This window comes from Molossus molossus, unplaced genomic scaffold (assembly GCF_014108415.1).
Source record: "Molossus molossus isolate mMolMol1 unplaced genomic scaffold, mMolMol1.p scaffold_m16_p_15, whole genome shotgun sequence".
In the NCBI taxonomy this organism is placed as follows: domain Eukaryota; kingdom Metazoa; phylum Chordata; class Mammalia; order Chiroptera; family Molossidae; genus Molossus; species Molossus molossus.
Window position 1 is genome coordinate 3,689,804 of NW_023425350.1, and position 26,036 is coordinate 3,715,839.

The following is a 26,036-nucleotide window of genomic DNA, read 5'->3' on the forward strand; positions in this document are numbered from 1 at the left end:
CGGGGGCTGCGGAAGGAGTTCTTCACATAAAACACGCTCTGGGTCTCTAGTTAGATTAACTGAGAAAGACGTTCTTAGAAGGAAGGCTATTCCTATAATGAGGTAGAAGCGAATCCTAGAATGAATCCCTCAAGTGAAAATGAGACTACCTCACTGGTTCTTGGTCATCGGAAAACACGCCACCCAGGCGCTGTGTGAGCCTGTTCTATTTTACCCAGTGCCTGCCATCAGGGTGTCGGTCTACAAGCGGCATCTGCAACTGTGACTCACGATTACTACAGGGCAGACACGAAGACCACACGCTCTCCGTGTTCAGGGGTCTCACGGGAGAGGCTGAAATTAAGCAGGTCGCCTCATGGTGCCCAGGAGGTGCATGTGGTGCAATGACAGTCAGGGTGCTGCGGGGCCCTTGAAGGGGAGCCTGGTGGAAGCCAGCAGGATTTGGAGGGGAGCTGGTGTGCAGAGGGAGGAGCTTGGTTTACATGAAGCAAGTACCTCCGGAATGACAAGTCAGCCTTGGCCATGTGAGTCATGGTGAGTCCCAGGAAGAGAGAGTGTGAACCAGGCAGATACAGTGAAAAGGCACGTACCTTACAGCTAAATCTCTCTGTGATGGAGTCAGTTCTTCATCCTTTCGAAACATCCCTGAGAAATAAAAATAGGTGCTTTAATCAATTATGATTTCTCCAAAGACAATAATGATATTTTTTCCTATTCACCCTTTCATCACTTTTCTCATTTGATCCCAATTGTGATCCAATATAATCCCAATTTTGGTATAATTGTTTGGTATACATAATAGACTCCTTTCTTGCTCATTACACAAGCTCAATCATGGCAAAGGACCGTCACATAATCCCACACGCCTGGGTACAGGGTGATCCCCACACGCCTGGGTACAGGGTGATCCCACACATCTAGGTACAGGGTGATCCCATATGTCAGGTATAAGGTGATCCCACATTTCTGGGTATAGGGTGATCCCACACATCTGGGTATAAGGTAATCCCATGTGTCTGGGTCTGTATAAGATAAATACACATATCAGGGAACTAATTTGACTCTTCTTGAGAGGAAATTATTACTCAGTTAAGTAATTCCCCAAAGCAAACATATTTAATAGTAAACGCTATGCCTCTTCAAAAGGGGCCTTAAAATGTTTCTGTTACTGGGTGATTTAAATGACCAACATCCGCGCTAGAGAAGGAATGACTTCCCTTCCCCGACTCTGATGACTGAGAGCTGCATTCTCTCTCCACCGTCGCCATCCTTTTCCTTCCCCCAAACAGGAGGAATGATGACTACACATCAACATTACTAGATCCTAAACCCAGTTTAAAGACCAAAGGAGGACTAAGTTAGGAGGCAAACAACACATTTAAAAACGATTTGTAGTCTTCCCCAGCGAGGGCGCAGGATGGGCGATACGTCAGTGGGGCTCACACCCAGCTCAAAGCTCCTGAGGCCACTGCAAATGACAGGTCGGAGCAGATGCTGCCCAGCCCCTGAGGAGCCAGACTGTAACACTTAGGACTCAGAGCCCTGACTGCTAGCATTTCCCATGGCAAGGGGCACTGGCCGAAGATGTAAACTATGAATCCGTAAATTCTTTTTTCTTCTTCATTAATTTTTAGAGAGAGAGGAAGGGAGGGGGAGAGTGAGAGAGAAACATCAATGACAAAGAACATCAACTAGCTGCCTCCTGCATGCCCCCCACTGGGGATCGGGCCCACAACCTGGGCAAGTGCCCTGACCGGGAATCGAACCTGCAAACTCTTGGTGCAGGGGTTGATGCTCAACTACTGAGCCCACATCGGCCGGGCTGAATCCAAAAATTCTTTTTTTTTTTAATCCTCACCCGAGGACATTTTTGCATTTATTTTGAGATAGAACAGGAGGGAGGGAGGAAGGAAGAGAGAGAGAAACATCGACGTGAGAGAGACACACTGAGTGGTTGCCACCCACACAACCCCAACCGGAACCGGGGACAAACAGCAACCGAGGTACATGCCCCCAGCAGGAACCAAACCCGGGCCTCTCTGGGCCCACGCTCTAACCGCTGAGCCAAACCGGCCAGGGTAAATCTATAAATTGTTGTAGTAAAAATATGTATGCATGTGTGTATAAGGAGGAGAGGACAGGAAAAACGTTCCCATTTTAATGAAAATGTAACACAGAGATGAAGCAGGAATAAAACTTTATTTAGACCAGCTATCTGTTTCCTTTATATTCTAAATTGCCACTGATGTGGATCATATGTCTGAATTGCTCTTTTACTTTGTTTTTGCCACTGAATTGAATGAAAAATTAACATAAAATATTGAAGAAAAACAAACACACTCTAATAACCCAAAGCAGAGTTGAATATTTATTTTCCCCTGCCTGACCTCCATCCCTTTTCTTCCTTTAATAAACAGCAGAAAGTTATGGTAATATCTCAAGCAAAAGATTAATTGAATATGATTTATTTCAGTGATAAAAAGTTAATTTCTAAATTCTTACCGTCATGAATTTCATAAGCCAAACTAGTGATCTTCTGGGTAATTATCATCATTGGGCTGTGACAAAATAAAAAAATAAGTATTTAAGAAGAGTGTATTTAAAATAGTTATGATGTAGGAAAAAGAGTCTATTCTGATTATACAACTACAAATATCCTGACAATTGTTTAACATAAGAAAAGACCTCTAGATCACTTCCAAGAGGGAAATGGGGGTCTGCCGTGTGGGGGTGCAGGAGACAGAAGCCGGCCCTCGCTGGACAGAGCCAACAGGAAAAGCTCACGTAAGAGACGAGGCCACGGGGAGCAGGGCTGCGGCCTGGCCCGACCGCAGGAGGCCAACGGGAGAGGGCCACACGGGCTCCGGTCCGCACCTGATCTGACTCGGCACTTTTTCAAACCACCCCCATTCCTTTGCCTCAGGGCTGTCCTTAAAGGTGAACAGTGAGTTGCCTGGGAAAGGGGAATGGTGCCGTATCAAGAGTTTGGGTACGAAATGGGCAACAAACCAGGAAGGACATGGGGAAGAACGAACAAGGATTATGGCCACCTCCCTGGGGCTAATGGCCCGTTGAGGAGGCCCCCGAGTCAGCCACCTAAAGCATGCACGCGAGCCAGGGCTCACTCTGGAGAAGACTTCCAAACCGGGTTACAGGTAGAATGCATTCTTCTTTCCCTACCGTATGATCTCTCATTGACTGAATAACTTGGGAAGGAACAATAAACCAATCCACCTAAGAAAACCGCCAGGATACACTCTTACCCTTTATTACACTTGCTTATAGGGATGCACTGAAGCACAATTAGCCAGAAGTTATTTATTTATATGTTTGGAATTTCAATAGAACCAGGAAGCCATTTGGGGGGCTGCAGGAAGAACAGGAGGGGCCCCTGCACGCCCAGGGAAAGACATCAGCCGGGAGCAGCAGGAGGAGGCTCAGACCCCACAGGAACCAAACCCGGCCTCTCTGGGCCCACGCTCTAACCGCCGAGCCAAACCGGCCAGGGTAAATCTATAAATTGTTATACTAAAAATATGTATGCATGTGTGTATAAGGAGGAGAGGCCTGCTCCGCCCCCTGACCCACAGCTCAGAGCACCAGACTGGTCAGTGCCCACTGCCACCTGCGGCTAAAGACTGGCATCTTTAAACCCTTGCAGGACGTTATCCTGTGAAGCTGTCCACTGAAACATTTGGCCCGTGCCCAGAGGTCCTTGGAACTTGGTATCTGATTCTGTCCCAAACACTCACGAAGACATGTGGTCCACGCTGACCCTTCTACCTCATGCCGTGAGCTGTGACCAGCCAGGCTACAGAGGCAAGGAGGGTTATTACTGGCAATGCGGCCACAACACGACTCTTGGGCCAATAAAACATGATGGGGCTGTTTATGCATTAATCCTGTAAGCCAAAAGCCTAAATGAATACAAGTTATGGGCTTTCTGAACCCAGGGATGTTTTCTAAGTATGTACGTTTGGATCAGGACCGAAGGTCCACTAACCCTTTAAACACGTGAAGAAAGGAGATGACTTCTCACAGTGTCAGCAATACCATCAAGGGTTTGTTTTAAATGTTCCTTCCACTGGCCCTGGCCGGGTGGCTCAGTTGGTTGGAGCGTCATCCCATACACCACAAGGTTTCGCGTTCGATCCCTGGTCAGACGCACGTGGGAGACAACTTCAATGTTTCTCTCACACGGATGCTTCTCTCTCTCTCCCTTCCTTTCTCTCTAAACTCAATAAAAACATATCCTTGGGTGAGGATTAAAAAATAAATAAAAATAAACGTTCCTTCCACTGGCAAACAGATGCACAGACCGGGCCCCTGAGGACGCGAAGCTCATGGTCTTCACTGAAAGGCAGGGCCTCGTGGGACACTGCCAGGTGACGTGGCTCTGGCGCCCAGGCTCGGGAGGGAGGAGAGACCTCCTGGGCTCCCCCACCAGCCAGCGACACCCTCACGCACCTGTCAGGAACCGACCCCGCCAGCCCACCTGCAGGCTGCTCCAAATGCCCAGCTGCGGGGCCGGCTGTGCAAGGCGCCCTGCCCGCCTGCGAGGACCCTGGCAATGCCCCCAAGTCCCGCCCCCGGGGAAGCACCATTTTCTCCCGCTGCCTCACTCCCTTCACAGCCTTCGCCGGTGGACCGTGAAATGCCCTTCAGTTCTAAACTCGAACGTGTAGCTTTAAGACAGACAACTGATAAATTCTTCAACTTCTTTGATCAACTCAGTGACCCACTACACGGTTAGGTACCACGGACGGGGTGGGCAACAGGAGGTGTACAGTTGTTGGTATGGAGAGTAATGTAAGAATTCATCAGTAACAATCGACTGTGTTCCGTGTACTCACAGCTGTACCCCTCCTGTTGCCCCTCCCCTGGGTCAGGTGTTCCAGAAACGTGGCTGTGCTCTGAGTGCGCACGCTGCCCACGGGCACATGCCCTGCCCACGGGCACACGCCCTGCACTTCGTCTCCACTTCGGTCTGTTTCCTTCAAAGGATTTCATGGCTGTTCCATGTCTCTAACTGCACTGGGTGCTTTACGATCTGTCTCTCCTTTGTAGAAAGTGCACGAGGTAAGGAACCAAGTCTCTCACCGCTGAGTCTCCAGCATCCAGCACCGCGCCTGGCACAAGAGACGTGCTACATAGGTGTCGTTCAAATGCCAAGTAAACGGGATCGTCTAAGTGTCAAGACCTAGTATTCCGTCTGTACGTTGATTGTACTCCCTCCCTCCTGGCCATTCTCATCTGTGCCTGAAAGCGTCTACCATGCTGTTGCAATTATTCATCTACTTTTCGGTCGCCACGAAAATCACGAGCTGGTCGACAGCGGGAACAGGGCCCTGCTGTCCTCCGCACGGTCCGTGCCCACATCCGCACGGCTCAGAGTGCTGACCGGTGTGCAACAGCATCTCACCATCTTTTTGTTTCCTTCACTGGTGGTCACTAGCCCCGAACATTCCCTTTGGTTTTAAATAAGCGGCAGCGGTGAGAGAGTAAAGCAACAGAACAACACGATTAGGGAGTGACTACGGAGTGAGCTGTGCACACAAGCAGAACAGCACTAAGGAAAAGCTCAGCAAGGGATGACAGGTTAACGAGAGCTCAGAAAAGTAAACCAGAGAGAAATGGACAGAGGAGCCAGCACAGATGTGTGTGTGACCAGGAGACAGGACAGTGATGGGGAAGCCAGGACAAACCTCCCCCCAGCACAGCAGAACTCAGCGTGCGAAGAAAACGCTTCTAAGTGAGAACAACTTCACCATAACAAAGAGATCAACTGCAGTGACTTTTCTTAACAGTGCATTTTGTTCATAAATACCTGTTCTGGTGAAAATCTGAGTGACCACGCAATCACTTCATTTACAGCTTTATGTACACTGTAACTCCTCTCACTTTGCATCTAGTGGAGCCTCCAACAAACCATCACTTGCTAGGTCCTGGAAAGTCCGAGACAAATTGATGTGACTCAGAAAGACCCCCGTCCGCTCGGGCGGAGGCTGCGGAGGGAGGGGGGAGAGGAAGCAGGCAGCCTCAGAGGTCCCGAGTGAGGTCAGGGCCTTGGATGTGGTCGCTGTACGTTCTGTATGACTCGCTATATTTAAGTGGAAGTACAGGTGTTTTTGCCACAGGCACTCTGTTACGAGTGTGGAAAAACATGGATCTAACTGTTCAAAATTAACACTTCGGCCTGGCCGGTGTGGCTCAGTTGGTTGGAGCGTTGTCCCGTGTACCAAAAGGCTGCTGGTTCAATTCCTGGTCAGGGTCCACACCTGGGCTGTGCGTTTAATCCCTGGTTGTGGCACATACAGAAGGAAACCAATCGATGTTTCTCTCTCACATGGATGTTTCTCGCAGGTTTCAGGCAGAGAAGAGTGCTGCCGGGGGAGGGGAGAAGCAGGCAGGGGGGCTTGGTGACAATACAAGTGGTCACAAGGGCAGTTCATCTCTGAAGGTCAAGTGCAGGCCAGCCACCTTCTGAAGGTCAAGTGCAGGCCAGCCACCTTCTGAAGGTCAAGTGCAGGCCAGCCACCTTCTGAAGGTCAAGTGCAGGCCAGCCACCTTCTGAAGGTCAAGTGCAGGCCAGCTACCTTCTGAAGGTCAAGTGCAGGCCAGCCACCTTCTGAAGGTCAAGTCAACAGGAATCGATGATTTGACTATGGAATCAATGCAGGAGACATCAACAAGGTTTCTGACCAGAGCAACTGACTAGGAGGGTGGAGCCAAGTGGGAGGCAAGCAGCAAGAACAGGGAAGGGAACCCAGAAACCCAGTGTCAGGCGTGTTTAGTAAGACTTGCCTACTAACAGGCGGAGGCGTGACCAGGCAGCTGAACGCATGTCAGGAAACCCCACTTACATCCTGGCCCACGACTTACCAACGGGAAGCCTGGGAAGCCATCTGATTTCCCCTCCCCAGACTCCATGAAACGGGGCTGACAACGCCACTGCATGGGTTACATAAGAGAGAAATGTGACGGGTACTGTGAACAGCATCTGAGACACGGCAGGTGTTCTGCGAACCTTCGTGAACAAATACTGGACCCGCTCCTAAGCCTGGGCGCTGACGGCCCCACCGCTGAGCTGCAAGGCGCTGTCTCAAGGAGGCTCCCGACCAGGAGGGAAATGGGACTGAGGAGCTACACGTGTGACGAAGCCACAGGAGCGATTTGGGGAAAGGTGAAGAGATGGAGGGGAGCACCTCAAATGGAGTCATTTCCCTGGGGCCTGTGGGGTCAGGGAGGGTGGATATGCAGACAGGCGGGGCAGGGTGTCCAAGCAGAGCACCTAGAACTGGCAAAGGGCAGAAGCACAGACATGGACGCAGCCCTGTGGGCTGAACACGGGACAACCGAAGAGGAAAGGGGCGAGGTGGGGAGGCTGGGCAGGGGGCACCCCATGGAGAGCTTCGCTATCCCCTTTTCAGAGTCTTAAGAAACAAGCCCTGGCCAGTTTGGCTCAGAAGTTAGAGCATCGGCCCATGGGCCAATGAGTCATAGGTTCGATTCCAGTCAAGGACACGTACCTTGGATGCGGTTCGTCCCTGGCCCTGGTCAGGTCGTGCGGGAGGCAACCAGTCAATGTGGCTCTCTCACATCGATATTTTTCTGTCTCTCTCTCTCCCACTCTATCTGATGATAAATAGAACAGTATCCTCAGGGAGGGAGGGAGGGGGGAGGAAGGGAGGGAGGGAGAAGGGGAGGGAGGGAGGGAGGGAGGGAGGGAGGGAGGGAGGGAGGAAGGAGGAAGGAAGGAAGGAAGGAAGGAAGGAAGGAAGGAAGGAAGGAGGAAATGAAGGAAGGAAGGAGGCAGATTTCTGATAAAATCACTACCGTACTGTCTTGTGAAGGGACAGGGCTCGGGGGGAGGCTGGGATGGGGAACTGACCAGTCGGACCTTAGAAGGGCCCACACCTGTTTACTCAGCAACTTGATCTGCGTTGGGAGCAGCTAACCAGAACGTTCCCTCTGGCCAAAGGTGGGTCGAGGTGTTGGGAGACTCCCACGGGATGAAACAGGATAAACGGAACACTCGGGCTTAGCGGCTTAATAATTTACACCAGCCCCACTTACAGCGCTGTTCACGGGCCGAGAGGCGGGCGAAGGGGCGGCAAGGGTCCTCCCGGGGCTCAGGTCAGAGGACACAGAGGCGTCTAAGCCCAGACTCTTGGCTTAATAAGTCTTTCTAAACGGAGTGAACATGGCCACACACCTGTCGACCAAACGGCCTGTCCCCTCATGCTTGGTGCGACCGTCACCTGCGAAAGCACCGAGCACCAAGCGAAGGTACAGATGGCAGCTGGATGGACACACAGGAGTCACCAGGAATACAAGTTACTGAGCGTCGGATGCTGTCTGCTCAGCTTGAAATACAGCCGTGATCTGAATGAAACAGGTCACCTGTATCTTTCTGGTGGACCCAGCAGGCCACCCGTTGGGCACCACAAACATCGGCACCATCCTCTCGGCAGGAATGTGCTCTTGCTCCCGGCTGCCCCTCGCTTACCTACATAGGAGGCCCCAGCTCTGTCTCGATCCACCTCTGAGTAATCCCGAGGGCATTCCCCCCCGACCCGCAACCCACATTCTGTTCTGTCGTTGACTGCTCACAGGGGCTCCGTGGTCTGGCTGTCCCTGCGTCCGGCCTGCCTGCTCTGTGGCTACTGCTTCACGAACACCGTGTTCTTTCTACCAGACTCTGCTACCCTGGGCTTCCGTTTGCCTCACTTCCCTCCAAAGCCAACGTGACCTGCATCGCGCCTGCGGAGCACCACCACCGACCGGCTGTCTGAGTGAGTGTTTTCTGTCCTCCAGGCAAGCTGTGGAGTTTTCTACGAAGGTCCCACACGTTCTTTCTTACACATATTCCTGGGGGTGGGACCGTTTTTATTGCTTCTGAAATTAGGATTCTTTTTCTATTCTATTTCCTGACCATTACTGCTGACACACAGAGAAGATATTTCATTGTTTTATACTTCTCTCGAATCCGTCTTCTGAAAGCTAATCTCCTCAGTGTTCTTCAGCCTTTCTGCAAAACAAACTTCTATTAACAGGGTCCCCTCCACCCAGTCACCATTTAGAATGTGTACTGAACCTAACTACACACACACGACCGCCCCGTACAAGGAAGAGCGCCCAGGGGATTGCTCAGGAAGACCCTGCCTTCACGTCCTGCGCTTCGAGTTTCTAGGCAACAGGACCACTTGCCCCAAGGGTGGGTCACTTTATCCAGGTCTCAGCCAACATTTTCCATGGCTATTGTATTTACCCCAATTAGCATCAACTCAGGGTCTTTTCTGCTATTAAAACGTTCAAAGCTTTTAAATGGCTAGGTTTCAGGGGGGTCTGCCTGCCTCTAGGGGGCTTCTTTCCCTTCCTGTGCCCATTAAAAAAGAGAGAGAGAGAGAGAGGATGGTCCCCTTTGGCAGATGTGTCCCCGTCTAATATTTATCGGTTCACTGACAATGGCCAAATGTTTTTTCTTAATGGTTAAAAATCACACATTAAACTGAAGAGTTTTATATCAGGTTGCCCATCTTTAAAATGCTGTTGTTTTTCTCCTGCATACTTAAATATTGAAGTAAAATTTTAAATTTCAGCAAAATACTTCAATCCATGTCACTAAAGCCGTTTTTTGCTTTTTTAAAAACATGCATTTTGCTCTTAACGCTGACTCGCCTCTCTGTGGAGTGAGGTGACCAGTCTCTTCCCACAGAATGTGAGCAGAAGGGGTGAGGGGCACGCTCTCTGCTCACAATACCCAACACCTTAATAAGGGGATGCAGGACCCTGAAGGAGGTGCAGCCACAGGAAAGAGCCTGGTTCCCTGAGTGACTGTGTGGAGCTGAGGCTCCCTCCTCTGCAGATGGGAGTGAGAAAGACTTCTGTTATGCAAAGACAGTGAAATTATGCTGTGTTTTTTCATAGCAGTTAGCCTTCCCCCAGCTAGAGAACAACCAACATGAGTTTAGAAGAGCAGATAAGGGAAATAAAACAGCTAATGACCAAGATCACACCGCAGGACGGGTGGTGAGGGTCCAGCAAACCCTGCGTCACACAAATCTGTACTCACGCCAATCGTTATTAAAAATTTCAATTTAGCCCTGGCTGGTTTGGATCAGTGGTTAGAGCGTTGACCCAAGGTCCAGAGAAACCTGGGTTCGGTTCCTGCTAAGGGCACGTACCGCAGTTGCAGTCTGTCCCCGGCCCCGGTTGGGGTTGTGTGGGTGGCAACCAGTTGATGTGTCTCTCTCACATCGATGTTTCTCTCTCTCTCTTCTTCCCTCTCTCCCTCTCACGCTATCTGAAGATGAATGCAAAAATGTCCTTGGGTAATGTTAAAAAAAATATTTCAATTTAGCTGTGTTAAACTACTTTTTTAAATCTGGAGGTTTAAAAATACATGCAGCACCACAGTTTTTAATGAAACATTATGTGGAATCCCAAAATATAAACTGGATAAGCGAAGAGTAGCTGGGGTTGAAGGAAGGTGGGAGGCTGGGCACTCATCCGCTTAGCGTCTTGGTGTTTCACTGTAGTCCTAGGATTCCAACGTCAATTTGAAAATTCATCATTTTACAATATTGTTAAATCAGTTGCTATTGTTAATATTTCTATTATCAATACGTGTAAACTGCATTAACCAAGAACATCCTTTTTGCTTCTATTTTATATTAAATGCTTAATTTAGTTCTTATTTATCATAACACAAATATTCAAAGCTATGAATTTATCCTTTGATAGTACAGCTTTGCCCACATTGCTCAGATTATTCTATTTTTTTTCCACATTTTTCTCACTTTAGATTCTACTTTCTTCTTTACTGAAGTATTAGTATTGATTCAATAAGTATTTAATACCACTCTGTGCTACGCATTAAGGATACTGTGATGAGCAAGACCAGTAGGACCCGGCCAGTATGGCTCATTGGTTGAGCGTCAACCCATGCATCAAGAAGTCGCCAGTTCGATTCCCAGTCAGGGCACATGCCCAGGTTGTAGGCCAAATCCCCAATGGGGGGGCATGCAGGAGGTGGCCAATCGATGTTCTCACTCATCAATGTTTCTATCTCTTTCCCTCTTCCTTCCTCTCTCTCTAAAATTAATGAAGAAAGTTTAAAAAAAAAAAAAGACCAGTACTGTCACTGTTCTCAGGAAAATTAAATTTCTAAGTGATTTTGATCCTTTCATTATAGGATGATGACAACATGTGACCTGGGTTACTTCTTCAAGTTCACTGAGATTGTCACAGAGGCCCAATATACTTACTGGTCCTGTTCATCAGCTCGTTTTCTGTAATACCTACAATCTGTAAAAATACCTACAACCTGTAAGAACGCCCACAGTTGTAAACGAGGTCACCAGCATCCAGCCTCCTCTCCTGAATTCCAGGTGTATTTCTCAATTCTAGTCAACATGCTGCTAATTTGACTATCGAGTTGTTTTAGTGTATTTAATGAGCTTTGTTTTGGCTTTGTTCTTTTGAAGGCAATCTGCTTTCATCCAAGCGTATTTTTAAAACCTGCTTAATAAGAGTAAAACCCATGTTAATCTAATTAAGGAGAAAAAGAAACTTCATCTTCTGAGATCCTCTGTTCCATAGCAGCGGCTCCTCTCCAAGCACACGCACCTTTGGTCTACTTCTACTGTTGAACAGTTTTTTGGGTTTTGTTTTTTCACAGATGCCATGACTTGTTTTGTTTCATTTTTTTCCACTTTGGTTGTCCTTAAACTGGATTTTCTGGTCATTACTTATCCTGTCCGATGACTCAGGGCTGACTTAAAAACAGGCCTTCTGCATCGCGCTCAATAGAGAGAGGGGTCAGGCTGGGCACAGGGAATATAGAGGGTTATCTTCAACTCCCCACCAGGTACCAAGTTGTTATCAGATGTTCCTTGATAAAGATGGTGAGCAAGTTAGGTCTTTAAGGACTGGACTGTATTTATCTCATGACAGGCATTCAGTCAGTTACGTTACAGGGCAAGAGAACCACCGAGGGACTAAAACCCTTTCTGAAGGAACAGCAGCCAGTTACTTCCACCTCTCAGCTGAATACTGGACGTAAGAATGTAGAACGTCCCAGGAAAGTGAAATGCAAAGAAGCAATGTCCATGTTCAAGGTCTTGTCTAGGAAATTCAGGCTGAGGAAGCTGCCCAAGACCGCTGGTCCAAAGAGAGCCCCGTGGGTGCTAGGCGGCCAGAACAGTGATCAGATCTGATGCAGAAGCTGCTGAATGACTGTAGGAAAGGGACTCGGAGAACGAAGGGAGAAAGAAGGGGGAGGAGGATGCAGACTCAAGGGGATGGTTTGCAACAGCTATAAATCATTGCAGAAATGTCTACCAGAATATGGAAACGCTTTCAATATCAGAATGCCATGTGACAAATGTAATTGCTATATCTTTAGCATATTTTAAGTCCTTTTAAAAGGATAGGTTATTTTATTACTTATATAACACTATAAAAGACTTTACAAGATGAAAATTTCTAAATTCATAAAGGACTTTTCAACTACAATGTTTAGTAATAGCTTTTCATTTGAACTACTAAATGCAACTATATATTTTTCCTTTAACCCAACATGTTAGAATAGAAAGAAAAAAAAGGCTACTAAATCAAAGTTTTCATCTTACCCTGAAAAATCAGCAGAATATTGTCCATAATCAAAGATATACACTCTAGTAATTTGGCACACTATGAGGTATCCCAAAGCAAACACAAAACAATATCTGGAAAACAAAAATAAGCCAGATTAGTTAAAATAAAAGATTCATTTTGTTAAAGAATACATTTAAGTAATTTATTAACTATGTGATATGGTTTGAAACTTTGATATTACTAGATCAACTCCACAAGAGCCTTTTTCAATAAAGTACAGAAACTCTTCACTAGTTTCTGCTCCGGTTTACTTGAATTTCGTACCATCTTCAATGGTAAGTGCCTTCGATTACTGCCTTCGTTCATTTTTTCCTTCGGAAAGGCTCCGTACACCAAACTCTAGATCTGAAAGTCATGCTCACAAGCATAACACTGTGAGTACTGGTATTTGTTCTATTTATCCCTCCTTCTTCCTAGAAAACAAAGTTTAGCACAGAAATATTTGGCTGCAACGTACATTAAATAAATTCTTAACAGGATTTTTGAACTTTGTCCTCAAGCACACGAACCTCGTGTCCATCAGGTACGCATCTACTCGTATTTTTTAGGCATACCCAGTGATTTTTCAGTCTTAAAATGCTTGGAAGCGTGTCACAGTAACTAAATAACACAGTGAGGGGGAGGGTTCACACGTGGACAGGAGAGGGCACAGACCCAGGAGCAGACCTGGGATAGGTAGGTGACACTCGTGCAGCGAAGGCTGTGATCGATGCCAGCGGCGGGAACGGGGGATCACCACCCGAGCCGCTGACCATCCGCGTGGGGCACGGGTGCTACACCTTCACTACACAGTTCTAGCCATTAAAGACTTATAAGTACTATGAAACCAAAACACACAGAAACTGGGGCTAAACATTCAAATGTGTTCCTGCGGGGGAAGGAGTCTCTCCACACACACATATTACAGATGAAAGCAATAGAAAAACACAATATATTCGGCTGAGTTCAAACCTTAACCTTTCCGCGTAGGCCATGCAGGTGGTCTGATGAAAGAGCTCTTTCCAACTCCGGACAAGTAGGTCACTCTGATCGACCTGGACATTCCGGAGCAAAGGGAAATGGAGGGACGCTTCCAGATGTTCACCAAGCTGACATGTCCCTGACGGCTGTATCTGATGAGACGGCTCATGTGCATGCTCACACGGCGTTGACAAAGGAAACTTAGAATCATTTCTAAAGCCATGTGGCAGATGGCGTTTTCCAAAACCTGAGCGGCCACCCCCTCGAGAGGAAGCCGACTGCTTCACCCACTTTGAATGCAGCTGGGCTGGACGCCTACCTCCACCGACCGGTAGATTACGGCAGAAGTAACACGGGGCTACTCCCAGGTGTAGCCCATAATTAGCCTGGCAATTTCTACCTCCTGCCTTTTGGAGGCTGGTTGTCGGGGAAGTGTGACAATCCTGAGGCCACCACACGTAGAAGCTCTGGAGGACAAGACAGAGAAGGAAGAGGGAAGGAGAGAGAGAGAGAGGCGCCGAGAGGTGCCAAGTCACAAGAGACGTGATGAAGAAGATGATGCCGTGTGAACAAGAGGTGTCTGTCCAACTGAACCTTGCCCTGCATTCCTGGCCCACAAAATATAAGCAAAATAATATGCCAATTTGTTTTAGGTCACACATTTTGATGTCGTGACATAATCAGAAGAGAAATATGTGAAAATAGAGTGCTATAAAAAATAAATAAATAAAAACCCCTGAAACACAGCCCTGGCCTTAGGACAGGGCAGCAGGTGGAAACAGGTCGGGAAGAGGCTGTTTGTAAGACCTGAGGGCAGTGAGGACATTGTTAACTGGAGGCTAGAGAGAAGGTGACACTTGTCACATACACAGTGGCAGAAACCGGGTAACACTGTTGCTTGCCCTAACAGGGAAAATAGGAAATATGCCTAATGAAGTGCCACCTGGTGTCGCTGATGTGCACACGACACAGCGTGGAAAGAGAGGTGCACTGCAGCAGAAAAGTGTTCAGGTGTTGAGCCAAATTTAGAAAAAATAGAAAGGGCTCAGGACGTTTTTCCATCAGCAAAATATTATTAAAGTAATCCCAGTACACATGAAGTCAAGGGTCCTCTCTGATGACACCTCAGGAAGGTTGAAGGGCACACCCTTATAGAACTTCTCAGATTAAAAAGAGAAGTCCTGAGAATCTAAGCGGTATGTCCGTCCCTAGACCAGAACGTGCGTAAGAAGCTCAAGGGTGTTATCCTGCAGCACTTTCAGACAAAGTCAAAGGAGACTGTCGAAGAGATCTGTGGGGACGGCTGCTTCCTAATGCATGACACTCACAGTTAGATACACAGGCAGCCCACATCAGTTTTAAGGGAGTGATATGAAATTGGACTGCAAGAGACAGTGCAAAATAAAAAGAGATCTTTAGGTCCCCAGTAATCTACCGGCACCCAGCAGCTAAGAAAGCTATCCAACTGCGAAATCTGGCCATTTCGTATGAAGGAGGAAGGACAGCTGGGGGGGGTGGGGGGGGACAAGAGCTGCAGGGACTAGGCCTGGGCCCTGAGCAAGGAACTGGTAACAGGTGCCTGTCTGGATGTCATAATTGCTCTGGACCAGAGGTTGCTAAGTGACTTCCTGTCCCCTCCTGTTTTAACAGAAGTGTCTACTACAGCTATGTTATAACTGTTCGCCATTGTACGCTGGGTACACAAGGGACCGAACACTGGCCTCTTTAGTTTACTGGTCCTCAGATGAAGCAGCATTGCATTTGACGAACCACACACAAGACGCCTCATTCATGCTAGAGCTGAGTTAGATCGCAAGGCTAAAGATCTGGAGCTTGATGTCATAAGGAGGTAAGACTTTGGGAATCTTGGGAGAAATGAGTATATGTAATGTAAATTGTGGAGGATGGATGTAAATAATGAGGGACAGAGGACTATCTCCAAAGGCTGCTGCCCCCAATCACAACCCTCCCTGTTGTACATGTTGCTCTGTATATCAAGAGTTGGAATATAATTCTCAGCCCCTTGAATCTGGACTGGTCTATCCATAGAATACACTAGAAATGACTTCCTGAAACTTCGAGGCGTAGTCCTAAGAGGTCTTGCAGCTTCCTGCTGGGGTTCTTGGAATGTGGGTCTGTGGCAGGCTCTGAGCCCAGCTGCCGTGTGAGCAGCCCAAGCCCACGCGGACAGGCAAGTGTGAGTGTTCCAGACCCCAATCCCAACTGATCCCGGCCAACAGCCAGCATGGCCTGCCTTCCGAACTCAAAACCCATCTTGGATGTCGAGCAGTCAAACGCAAACGACTTCAGTCCCAGAAAACCTTCAATAGCCACCACACCAGACCCTAAGCAAAAACCGTCCAGCTGAGTCTAGTCAACAGAAGCATAAAAAATAATAATAAATTGTTGTTAAGGCACTAAGTTTGGGGTGGTCTGTCATGTTGCAATAGACAACTGAAATAATTCCTAAGTTTAGCACAGTAAAGCCAACAGTAATTTAAGATACTTGACCTCAGTCAAGTAGGGCTTATTTGATAACTGCAAGTCTGATTTAATGTAGGAAGACTAGTAATATACGTCACCACAGTGATGAGTCCGGGGGGGCGGGGGAGAATCTATCCTAACGATACTAAGCCTATGTCTTCTTGTTTAATTCCATTTTTGCCATAGATAACTTCATTATGTGGGATATGACTTGAAGCTTTTACACTGAACACCAGACTTGTCTGACTGCCAACTTGACGTTGCCATATGAATATCTAATTATATCGAAAACTGTGGCCCAGGAAATTGTTTCTCCCCAGCCTTCCCATCTCATAAGTAACAAAATCCACCCAGCGGCTCAAGCCACAAACAGTTGCTTCCTCCGTCTTCATGCCCCACAACCAGCCTGCAATCCCATCCCACTAGCTCTACCTCTAAAGCACACCCCACGTCTACCCACCTGTCTCCACTGCTACCCTCTGCCCGCACGCTTACCCGCCAACAATCCTATCTGCCCAGAGAAGTCAGAGTACTGTTTTCACAACATAGGCACCCCTGCTCAAAAATCCCTGGGGGTGCCCTGGCCGGTTTGGCTCAGCGGTTAGAGCGTCGGCCTGCGGTCCGGAGAGACTCGGGTTCGGTTCCCGCTAAGGGCATGTACCTCGGTTGCAGTTTGTCCCCGGCCCTGGTTGGTCGTGCGGGTGGCGGCCACTCGATGTGTCCCTTTCACATCGATGTTTCCCTCTCTCTCTCTTCCTCTCTCTCCCTCCCACTCTGTCTGTACAAAAAATGGAAAAATGTCCTCGAATGAGGATTAAAAAAAAAAAATTTTTTTTTAAAAATCCCTGGGGGTTCCCACTGCACTCCAAACTACAAGGGGCCCAGCCTTCCTCTCTGATGTCATCTTTTTCCACTGGCGACCTTGCTCACTAGGCACCGGCAAGACTGGCCACCTCTCGGGTCTCCGAATACCCCGAGCATCCAGCTGCGGAGAACCTGGCACAGGCTCCTGCATCCGTCCCCGGGGCGCTCCCTCCGGTTCCGTGAACACCTGGCTCACCTGTATCATTCAGCTCTCAACTCATCTAAAACAGCACCCACGTCACCTCATTCACACCACTCTCCGCAGTAACTTTGCTTGTGTATTTGTTTACCTGCCTCCTGTCTGTCTCCCCCACTTGGACATTAACCCCAGGAAGGCAGGCACTTTACGGGTTGTCTTCATCGTGTGCCCCCAACACCTGGAACAGACCACAGCACAATGCAGGTACTTGATACGTAAGGACGACGTGTTGGCTGGAGCCCCCTCTCCCTCCTTGCCAACCCAAAGTCATAAAGAGATCCTCCTTTGTTTTCTTCTAAAGTTGTATTTATAGTTTTAGCTGTTATGTTTAAGTCTATGATCCACTTTGAGTTCATTTCTACATATGGTGTGAGGTAAGGGTCTCAGTTCCCCTCTTCACATATCTGGTTGTCTCAGCACCAACTGCGGAAAAGACCATCCTTTTCCAACTGAAAGGCCTTCGCACTTCTGTCAAAAATCAACTGAGCAGCCCTGGCTGGTGTGGCTCAGCGGTTAGAGCATCGGCCCACGGAGCAAAGAGTCTTGGGTTTGATTCCGGTCAAGGGCACGTACCTAGGTTGTGGTTTGTCCCCGGCCCTGGTTGGGTCATGTTTTAGAAAGAGAGGAAGGGAGAGAGATAGAAACATCATGTGAGAGAGACACATCGATTGGCTGCCTCCTACACGCCCCCTACTGGGGATTGAGCCTGCAACCCAGGCACGAGCAGGAATTGAACCAGGACCTCTCAGTCCATGGAGTGACGGTCAATCCACTGAGCCACACTGGCTGGGCTTCACTGCATGTTTGTTTTTTAGTTGTTTTCTTAGTGCTTGCTCTAGGGATTACAATATGTATCTTATCTCATCACAGTCTATTTCAGGCTAATACTGACTTAATTCTGATAAAATATAGCAAGTTTGCTCCAATACAGCTCCATTTTCTCCCTCATCCTTCATGTTATTACCATATGTATGGCATCTATATGTTATAATCCTAATAGAACACTGTCACAATTATTGCTTTATATAGTCTTATATCCTTTAAAGAAATTTATACCTATATCCTCTTTTATCTTTGCACCGTATTTGCCATTTCCAGAGCTCTTCATTTCTTCCTGTGGATTCAAGTTACCATCTCTTATACTACCTTTCGACCTGAAGACTTCATGTTTTTTATTTTTTGTTAATCCTCACCTGAGGATATTTTCCCACTGACTTTTAGATAGAGTGGAAGGGAGAGAGAGAGAAACATCAATTGGTTGCCTCCCGCTAGACCCTGACTGGAGCCGAGGATCGAACTCACAACCCAGGTATGTGCCCTTAACCGGGAATCAAACTGGTGACCCTTTCGTCCATGGGCTGACACACTAACTGCTGAGCCAAACCGGCCAGGGCAAAAGGACTTTCTTTCAGCATTTAGAATATACTATTCCACTTCCTTCCTGCCTTCATTGTTTCTGGTAAGAACTGTAGTGTTCCTTGGTGTGTAATGAGTTGCTCTCCTCTTGCTGCTTTCGATACATTATTTTGTCTTTGTCTTTCAACAATATGACCATAATGTATCTTGGTGAAAATCTGTTTGTTTATCCTACTTGGGATTTGTTGAGCTTCTTGGATCTAGAGATCCATGTTTTTCATCAAATGTGGGCTACTGTTGGTCACTGTTTCTTCAAATGCGTTTCTGTCCCTTTCTCTCTCTTCTTTTGGACGCTCATTACTTGTATGTTGGGCTTGTTTCACAGCTCCCTGAGGCTGCTTGCTTTTCTCTGATATTTTTTACATCTGTTCTACAGACTAGTTAATATCTATTGATTTACCTTTAAGTTATTGATTCCTTCTTCAGCCACCACAAACCACTATGTAGCACATTAGTAGATTTTCATTTTGGCTATTCACTCTTCAACTCCAGGACTTCCATTTGATCCTTTGTAGTGGTTTCTATTTGTCTAGTGATATTCCCTATTTGTTGAGTCATGGTCATCATATCTTTTTTTAATTCTTTGAACACATTTATAATAGCTTTGAAGTTTTGGGGTCCATTTAGAGACAGTTTCGATTGGCTGATTTTTTTCCTATTTCTACACACACACACACACACACACACAATGCTCTAGGGTCACCCTGTGTCTGCACATCTCAGAGGTCAGCCAAGGATGAGTCAGAGCTTGTGCTCAAACACCTTCAGCCAGTAAGGCTTCTGCCCTCTGCCCAGGTATCTGTGTGTGGGTTGGAGAGCTCACTTAACGGTCCAGCATTTTGCAGGTCCACCCCAGCTTGTACTCTCCCCCAGGCCCACTCAGGCCTCCCCTGGGCATGGATGCACCTCCAGTCAGTCAGGGTTGTGCAGAGATCTCCTCCAGTCCCCTGATGGCCTCCCCTTCCATGCTCTTCTGTGCACGTGCGGCCCACATCCTGCGGCCGGGAGCCAGAGGCGTGCGCCCAGCCTCTGCGCAGGTCCCGCCCTCCGCTCCAGGGCACGGCAATCGCTCTGCTATCAGAGCCACGTCCTCACGGCCATCCCTGCACCAGAAGAATGACTTCGCCAAGGAACGAAGAACGCAGGTCACCCCAGGCAGGAATGCCACAGATTCCCATGGTTCTTACTCAGAAGTCAGCAGCTTTTTAGGAATAAGTGCTTTTCTAATTGTTGTTTTGCTTGTGGTCCATTTCCAGAGCCCTAACATGCGTTTGACAAGTTCATCAGTTTCATAACTGTTTGGGGAGGAGAAAATCTGTCCCCCTCTTCACTCCTTAATAGAAGTTCCAGCCATTAAAATATTTTGGGGTTTTTGTCGGCTAGCACGGTGGGTAAATTAAAATCCCAACATAGATCTAGAAAAACCAGAAAGTTATGCATACTTCAAGAAGACTTGGTGGCAAAAAGAAATTGCCAGACCTCACTAGGGAGAGTGAACTGAGTTCTGTTAATGGGCAATCATCTCCATGTTTACTATCCTCAGAGAAGAATTTGAAAACACTTTTAAAAACCACCTTCTTTACCAGCAAAAGACATCCGTGCTGTCTTCATGCAAGATTCAGAGCGCTCTCTCTGTTACCAGTCACTTCAGAATGCCACTGTCCTCCAAGGGGAAGTAATCACCCCTGGTGCCTGGTGAGCAGAACAAGTCAGTTCTGTCCTAGGGGCCTGCAGGTAGGCTCGTGTCCCTCCACAAAACTGCTGCTCCTGAAAAGTCAGGGCTTGCTGGGTTATCTGCCCCCCCTTTCTGACCAGGTGTTCTCACAGCTAGAGCAGAGAGATCTCCATGAGTTAGAGATACAATAAAAGTCCGCAGGGACTCTGCCTTTCTTTCACAGAGCTTCATTCACGAATGAAGGGAAGGGGCTGGGCTGCATTCACTGGACCACACACACACAGAGGCATGGGTACAGGAAGTCACTCGATTCCTCCCCTTCTCGCGGTTCACAGACGACGGACCACTGTGCAGCCTTTTTACAAAATCCAGTTGCTGCTCCCACACCGGGCGCAATAACATACTGAAGTCACTTCACCATTCTTCACAAAGAAAATGTCTAAAGTCGATTCAAACATGCATATACACCTGGGTTTTGGCAGTTGGTAATAAGCAAGATTATTTCCTCTTTCAAAATACAGACTTGTACAGTTTACAAGACAGAAGGCCTGTGCTGTCTTTCGTCGTGCGAGGCAGCCAGGCAGCCCCCACAGACGCGCAGAGCGGTCTACGTCAGCCCCGACTGCCCAGGTCGTCACCCTGGAGGTGGAGCCCGAGCACCACTGAGGACGTAAAGCTAAGATCCGAGACGGGGCGGGCAGCCCGCCTGACCGGCAGCATCGGGTTCCTGGGGGCAAGCAGCGGAGGACGGCCCGCCCTCGGACGACAACACCCAGACGGAGGCCCAAGCTCTGGGTGCCGTCGAGCGGGGGCACCAGGAGCTCCCCCTGCGCCAGCTCGCCCAGCCGCACCACTGTGACAAGATGATCCGCGCAAGTGTTCCGCCAGCCAGCACCCCGTCACCTCCCTCCTGAAGTGCGGCCACACCAACAACCTGCGCCCCGAGAAAAAGGTCAAATGAGGGCCCTCGGCCGCCCCCTCGGCCTGCAGGGAGGCCTCCTGCCTGAGTCTTGTGGCCCTGGGGCCTCAACACCGTTTCCCTTCCATTGGAAAATGAAGACTTAAAGCTTCTGGATTCTAGTTCAAAATATCATCTAGTGCCCTGGCCAGTTCGGCTCAGCCGTTAGAGCGTCTGCCCGAGGACCAAAGAGTCACAGGTTCGATTCTGGCCAAAGGCACGTACCTCGTATGCAATTCGATCCCAGTGCTGTCGGGGTCATGCAGGAGGCAACCAATCAATGTGTCTCTCTCTCATCAATGTGTGTGTGTCTCCCCCCCACCCCCGCCTCCCACTTTACCTGAACGTAACTGAAAAAATATCCTCGGATGAGTATTAAAATATGTGTGTGGGTGTGTGTGGGTGTGTGTGTGTGTGTGTGTACATATATATGTGATCATCTGGTCAACGGTCCCCAATTCAGTCAATAAATACACGGACATAAAAATGTAAAACTTTTAATAACATCAAAAAGTACACTGGCAGACAATATAATAATAGAATCTTTGAGCAACTGAGACACCATCCACGAAAGAGCATCCAGGGTGCAGCCTATTCCAGCCACTAAAGCCAGGAGTCCGAGAAAACGTCTGGAAGAAGCTTCCATCAGCCCTGCCATTCCCCAAGTCAAAGGTCCTGGGCCACCACCCAGGCCGAGGCCAGACCCCGTCGCTCTGTTCTTCATGCAGAGCCTGTATCTTACAGACACGTCCTGACCTGCCCCCCATCCCTCTTCCTTCTGTTATGCTGTGGGGTGAAAAAACACTCAGGTGGGATGCAGACAAAGAAAAAAGTGATTCCACTTACTCTGTAAAGGTCTTAAAAGCAAGGACAACAAGACGGTGTGAATTCACTTGTCCACAGTCCAGACTCTGGCTTATAAGACAGACGTGAGAACAGGGAGAAGACCCCCACAGCTCAGCTGAGCCAGTCGGGGCCTCCCAGAACCTGGGCCCTGGAAGAAAAGGTCCCGTCCAGCCCTGGCCGGTTTGGCTCAGCAGTTAGAGCATCGGCCTGCGGTCCGGAGAGACCCGGCTTCGGTTCCTGCTAAGGGCGCGTACTTCGGTTGCAGTTTGACCCTGGCCCTGGTTGGTTGTGCGGATGGCAGCCACTCGATGTGTCCCTTTCACATCGATGTTTCTCTCTCTCTCTGTTCCTCTCTCTCCCTCCCACTCTACCTAAACAAAAAATGGAAAAATGTCCTCGGGTGAGGATGATAAAAAAAAAAAAAAAAGAAAGAAAAGGTCCCTCTTCAGTCGGCACCCTGCTTGTGGGTTTCAGAAAACGGTCAGTTCACAAGCAGAGTCGATTCAACGGTGTTCAAACACACATTTTAATCACTTAGCGGACCCAGCACTGAACGAGGCCCAGTCCCCAGCCTCTCGGGTCCCAAGCTAACTGCCATGTGCATGGACCTCACCCGCCCCACCCCAGGGCTCTGCAGACGGCACGTCCCCGAACCTGACACTCCTGTGTGTCCACTGCGCAGCTCTGAAATCAAGAATCCTCTCCAGCGGATGATGCGGTCCTTCCCGGTGGTGCATAAGAGAATGCTCCATGTTGCCGCTAATGAAACACAGTTTCTCTCGTTTCATATGCACTACAGTCCTGTGAGGTAGGTGTTGTTATCACTCTTAATGGACAAAGGAGGAAACTGAGGCCAGAGAGGACAGGAACTGGGACCATGGGACAAAGCTCTGAGCAGGTGAGCAGGAAGAGGAGGCAGGACCTAAATGGCAGCGCCCTGTGCCTGGGCACCACAGGACAGCACAGTGCAACGTGAGAAGTTCAGGTGTGCAAGGTGAAGGTGACTCACTGTACCCGCGGGGGCGGGGGAGGCTTCAGCCAGGAGGTCACAGAGACGGGGTTCTGAGAGCCCAGCGTGCAGTCCTGCGGACACAAAGGAGCCCCGTGCAGACAGCATGTGTACGAGACCTCGATGGGTCATTAGGACTCGGACCATCTCAGCGGAGGAGCAAGAACACTTGCTCAGAGCGGATGGGAAGGCAGGGCGAGGCCCCCAGCTGTGAGTCCCCAAGCACAGGGAGCCACAGGGAGTGTGGGACCGAAGAGAGCCAGGTCAGGAGCTGTTTCCGAAGATCGTTGGGGCAGAGCAGAGGGCAGGGTGACCAGCGAGCAGAGTCCAGGGGCGAGATGGTGCCCTAACGGGACAGGCTGGGCTGAGGAGCAGAGTGGACCCCGGTATCAGGAGGGAAGGAAGAGCAGCTAATGAGTGGGTACTACATGCCAGGCTCTGTTCTCAACCCGGACGAATGTCAAATTCTCACGACCCAAGAGGAAACCGAGGCACAGACAGTTCTTGGTGATGACCATACGAGGAGCGAGAAGAAGGAGAAGAACGATTTACCACTTCTGAGCCTGGCTGCTCAGACAGAGAATGATGTCAAGCGGAGCATGAGCCAGGAAGAAGAAACCTGAGCCCCAAGATGCACCTGGTTGCAGGCACATAGCGGGCATGGACATGGACAGGACGAGGGGGCGCAACCTTCTCTGCCCTGCAGACATCAGTTCACTCTCCTCCTTGCAGGGGCCACTCGCCCTCCTTCCCTTCTCCTTCCTTCCTGCTCCTCCTCAACGCCTTGCTCTCAGTCTTCCCCCTCGAGAGGGGCAGAGATGAAGAGAATGGACTCACAGGTGGCGAAGATTTAGACTCACCTTCGAGAAAAATGGGAAAGGGAACTGAAGATGCCAATTCAAACCGAGACCCAGAGGACTGGGTTAGGCGAAGCAGTCACGAATCCACAGGAGCCCATCACCGGGCCTCTCCCACACGGGGCTGCCCGAGCACAGTGCAGAGCCGCGTCCCTCCAAGGCCGGCAGGTCTGGTGGCGTACAGGATGACAAGAGGGAAGGAGTGATGACGAGCCCCCGGACAGCGAGGCCAGGAAGACACCAATCAGGAGAGAGACACCGAGAACCAGCGAAGGTGGGGGTGGAAACACATCACCTCCAGCACCTTTCCACGCTCTCAGCTCTTGTCTGTCACTCCTCCACACGCCAGCCAGGTGGCCACCCGAGGACAGACCCGGCAGCAAGGGAGGGAGGAGGCACAGGTGCAGAGGCTGCGGCTTCAGACACACGGCACCAGGCCGGTGGCCAGGGAGGGCACACCACCACGGAACCCAAGGAGGCGCTCCAATGACTTCAGTGACAGAGGCTGGGTGCCCTTAAGATCCTTTACCCTCCTAACATTCCAGAGAGCAAAGAAGCTTACCGACACAAACAACCACCGTTACTGTTTACCAATTGTCATAAAACTGAGAACTTTAAAAATGTGTTCACTCAAGAATAACGATAACAAACATGCCAACATAAACATTTGTAGTAGATAAAAGTATAACTCCCGAAGCGAAACCAAAGGCGTGCGTCGAGGGGCACCGAGTTTCCCACGTTGGCACATCTCGCCCCCGTCTGACTTCGCAGAAGCGGCTGCGTTCTCCGATGTTCCCCGCAAGGCCGCAGCCCCAGCCTCGGGGAGCCCCATGCACCGCAGAGCGTGAAAGCGGAAAAGGAATCCTGTCCAAGTGCTGTTACGAAAACAGTTTTCACCTACCGCCTGCTAAGGATATCAGGGACTCCCGGGGCCTCTGGACTGCACTTTGCAAACCGCTGATCTACAGGACAGGGGACAACGGCAATTTGGGGGACAAAGAACCGAGCAACCACTGAAGCCCAAGACTAGAAAGGAAACGTGGGGAGGCAGCTGACGCTCCACCTGACATGTCCGCAGACACAGAAGAGAAATCAGGCCGCAGACTGGGTGGGCACCTTTTTGTTTTGCTTTGGCCTGGCTGGTGCAGGAGGGGGGTGCAATCTGTCAGAATCTCGATCCAGTCCCCAGCCTGATGTAACCCTTCGCCCCGTGAGAACTGCCGCTGTAGAAAACACTGTTACTAACACACGTAGTTTTGCTAGGGGTCCTGGGGGCAGGAAAATGGTTCAGTCACTGAATTGCTTATGGCTTTTACATTTAATAGGAGGCATCACATGAAGCCCAGATAAATTAAGAAACCAACCCAAGAATTCAAATTAAGAGACTTAGCTTCCCAATTCAGTGTTCAAATGAAGAATGATTCACATTACCTGCACACACACCACGTCACGATGAAGGAAAACAAGCCCCACGTCAAATGGGCGGGAGAGCGAACATTCATTTCCCAGGGGACACTCCCGCAACGATGAGGCTGGAGGGCCGAATGCAGTGGCTGGAACACGTGGTTCCAGCCTGCTGAGGACCAGCCGTGCGAACCCGGGGACGGTCTCGCCCCTGAGTCCTGTCTCCTCGACTGCCAAGCCGAGACCGGAGGATACAGCCCAGGAAGGCTGGGAGAGTCCGTGAGAACACACATGCACGGGCATCGCGCATCCGACGCGAAATCTGTGTTTAGTAAATGTTAGCTATTAATGGTAGCGTAGCTATTTTTTGTTGTTATTGTTAAACCTCACTTGAGAATACCTAGATGTTTTTCCATTGATTTTTTTTTTTTAAGAGAGAGTGAAAAGGAGGGAAGGAGGGAGAGAAAGAGAGAGAAACACTGATGTGAGAGAGACACATGGATTGGTTCCCTCTCGTACGACCCCAACTGGGACTGGGGAAACCCAGGTAAGTGCCCTTGACCAAGAATTGAACCCTTGACCCTTCGGTCCAAGAGCCGATGCTCTAACCTCTGAGTCAAACCAGCCAGGGCAGTAATATAACTATTAACAGTAACTTATTAATAATTAAAGTCGTCTGTTATCCTTTAGGAAGTTCATCTTGC

The 26,036-nt window shown here is 49.1% G+C and overlaps 1 protein-coding gene across 11 annotated transcripts in view; it reads right to left on the reverse strand.

Moving 5' to 3' along the window:
* The window catches only part of MBOAT2 (membrane bound O-acyltransferase domain containing 2), a 92,178-nt gene that overhangs the window by 16,068 nt on the left and 50,074 nt on the right, over nucleotides 1-26,036 (reverse strand). For 8 of the 11 annotated variants that reach the window (XM_036262690.1, XM_036262695.1, XM_036262696.1 and 5 more), the window contains 3 exons: nucleotides 12,636-12,731; nucleotides 2,503-2,558; nucleotides 591-645 (listed from right to left, as the gene is read on the reverse strand). In XM_036262690.1, the coding sequence (XP_036118583.1) occupies nucleotides 591-645; nucleotides 2,503-2,558; nucleotides 12,636-12,731 (207 nt within the window). Of the gene's footprint in view, nucleotides 1-590; nucleotides 646-2,502; nucleotides 2,559-5,827; nucleotides 5,946-12,635; nucleotides 12,732-26,036 lie in introns of those variants that run through there. The other 3 variants (XM_036262691.1, XM_036262692.1, XM_036262698.1) reach the window with 2 other exon arrangements.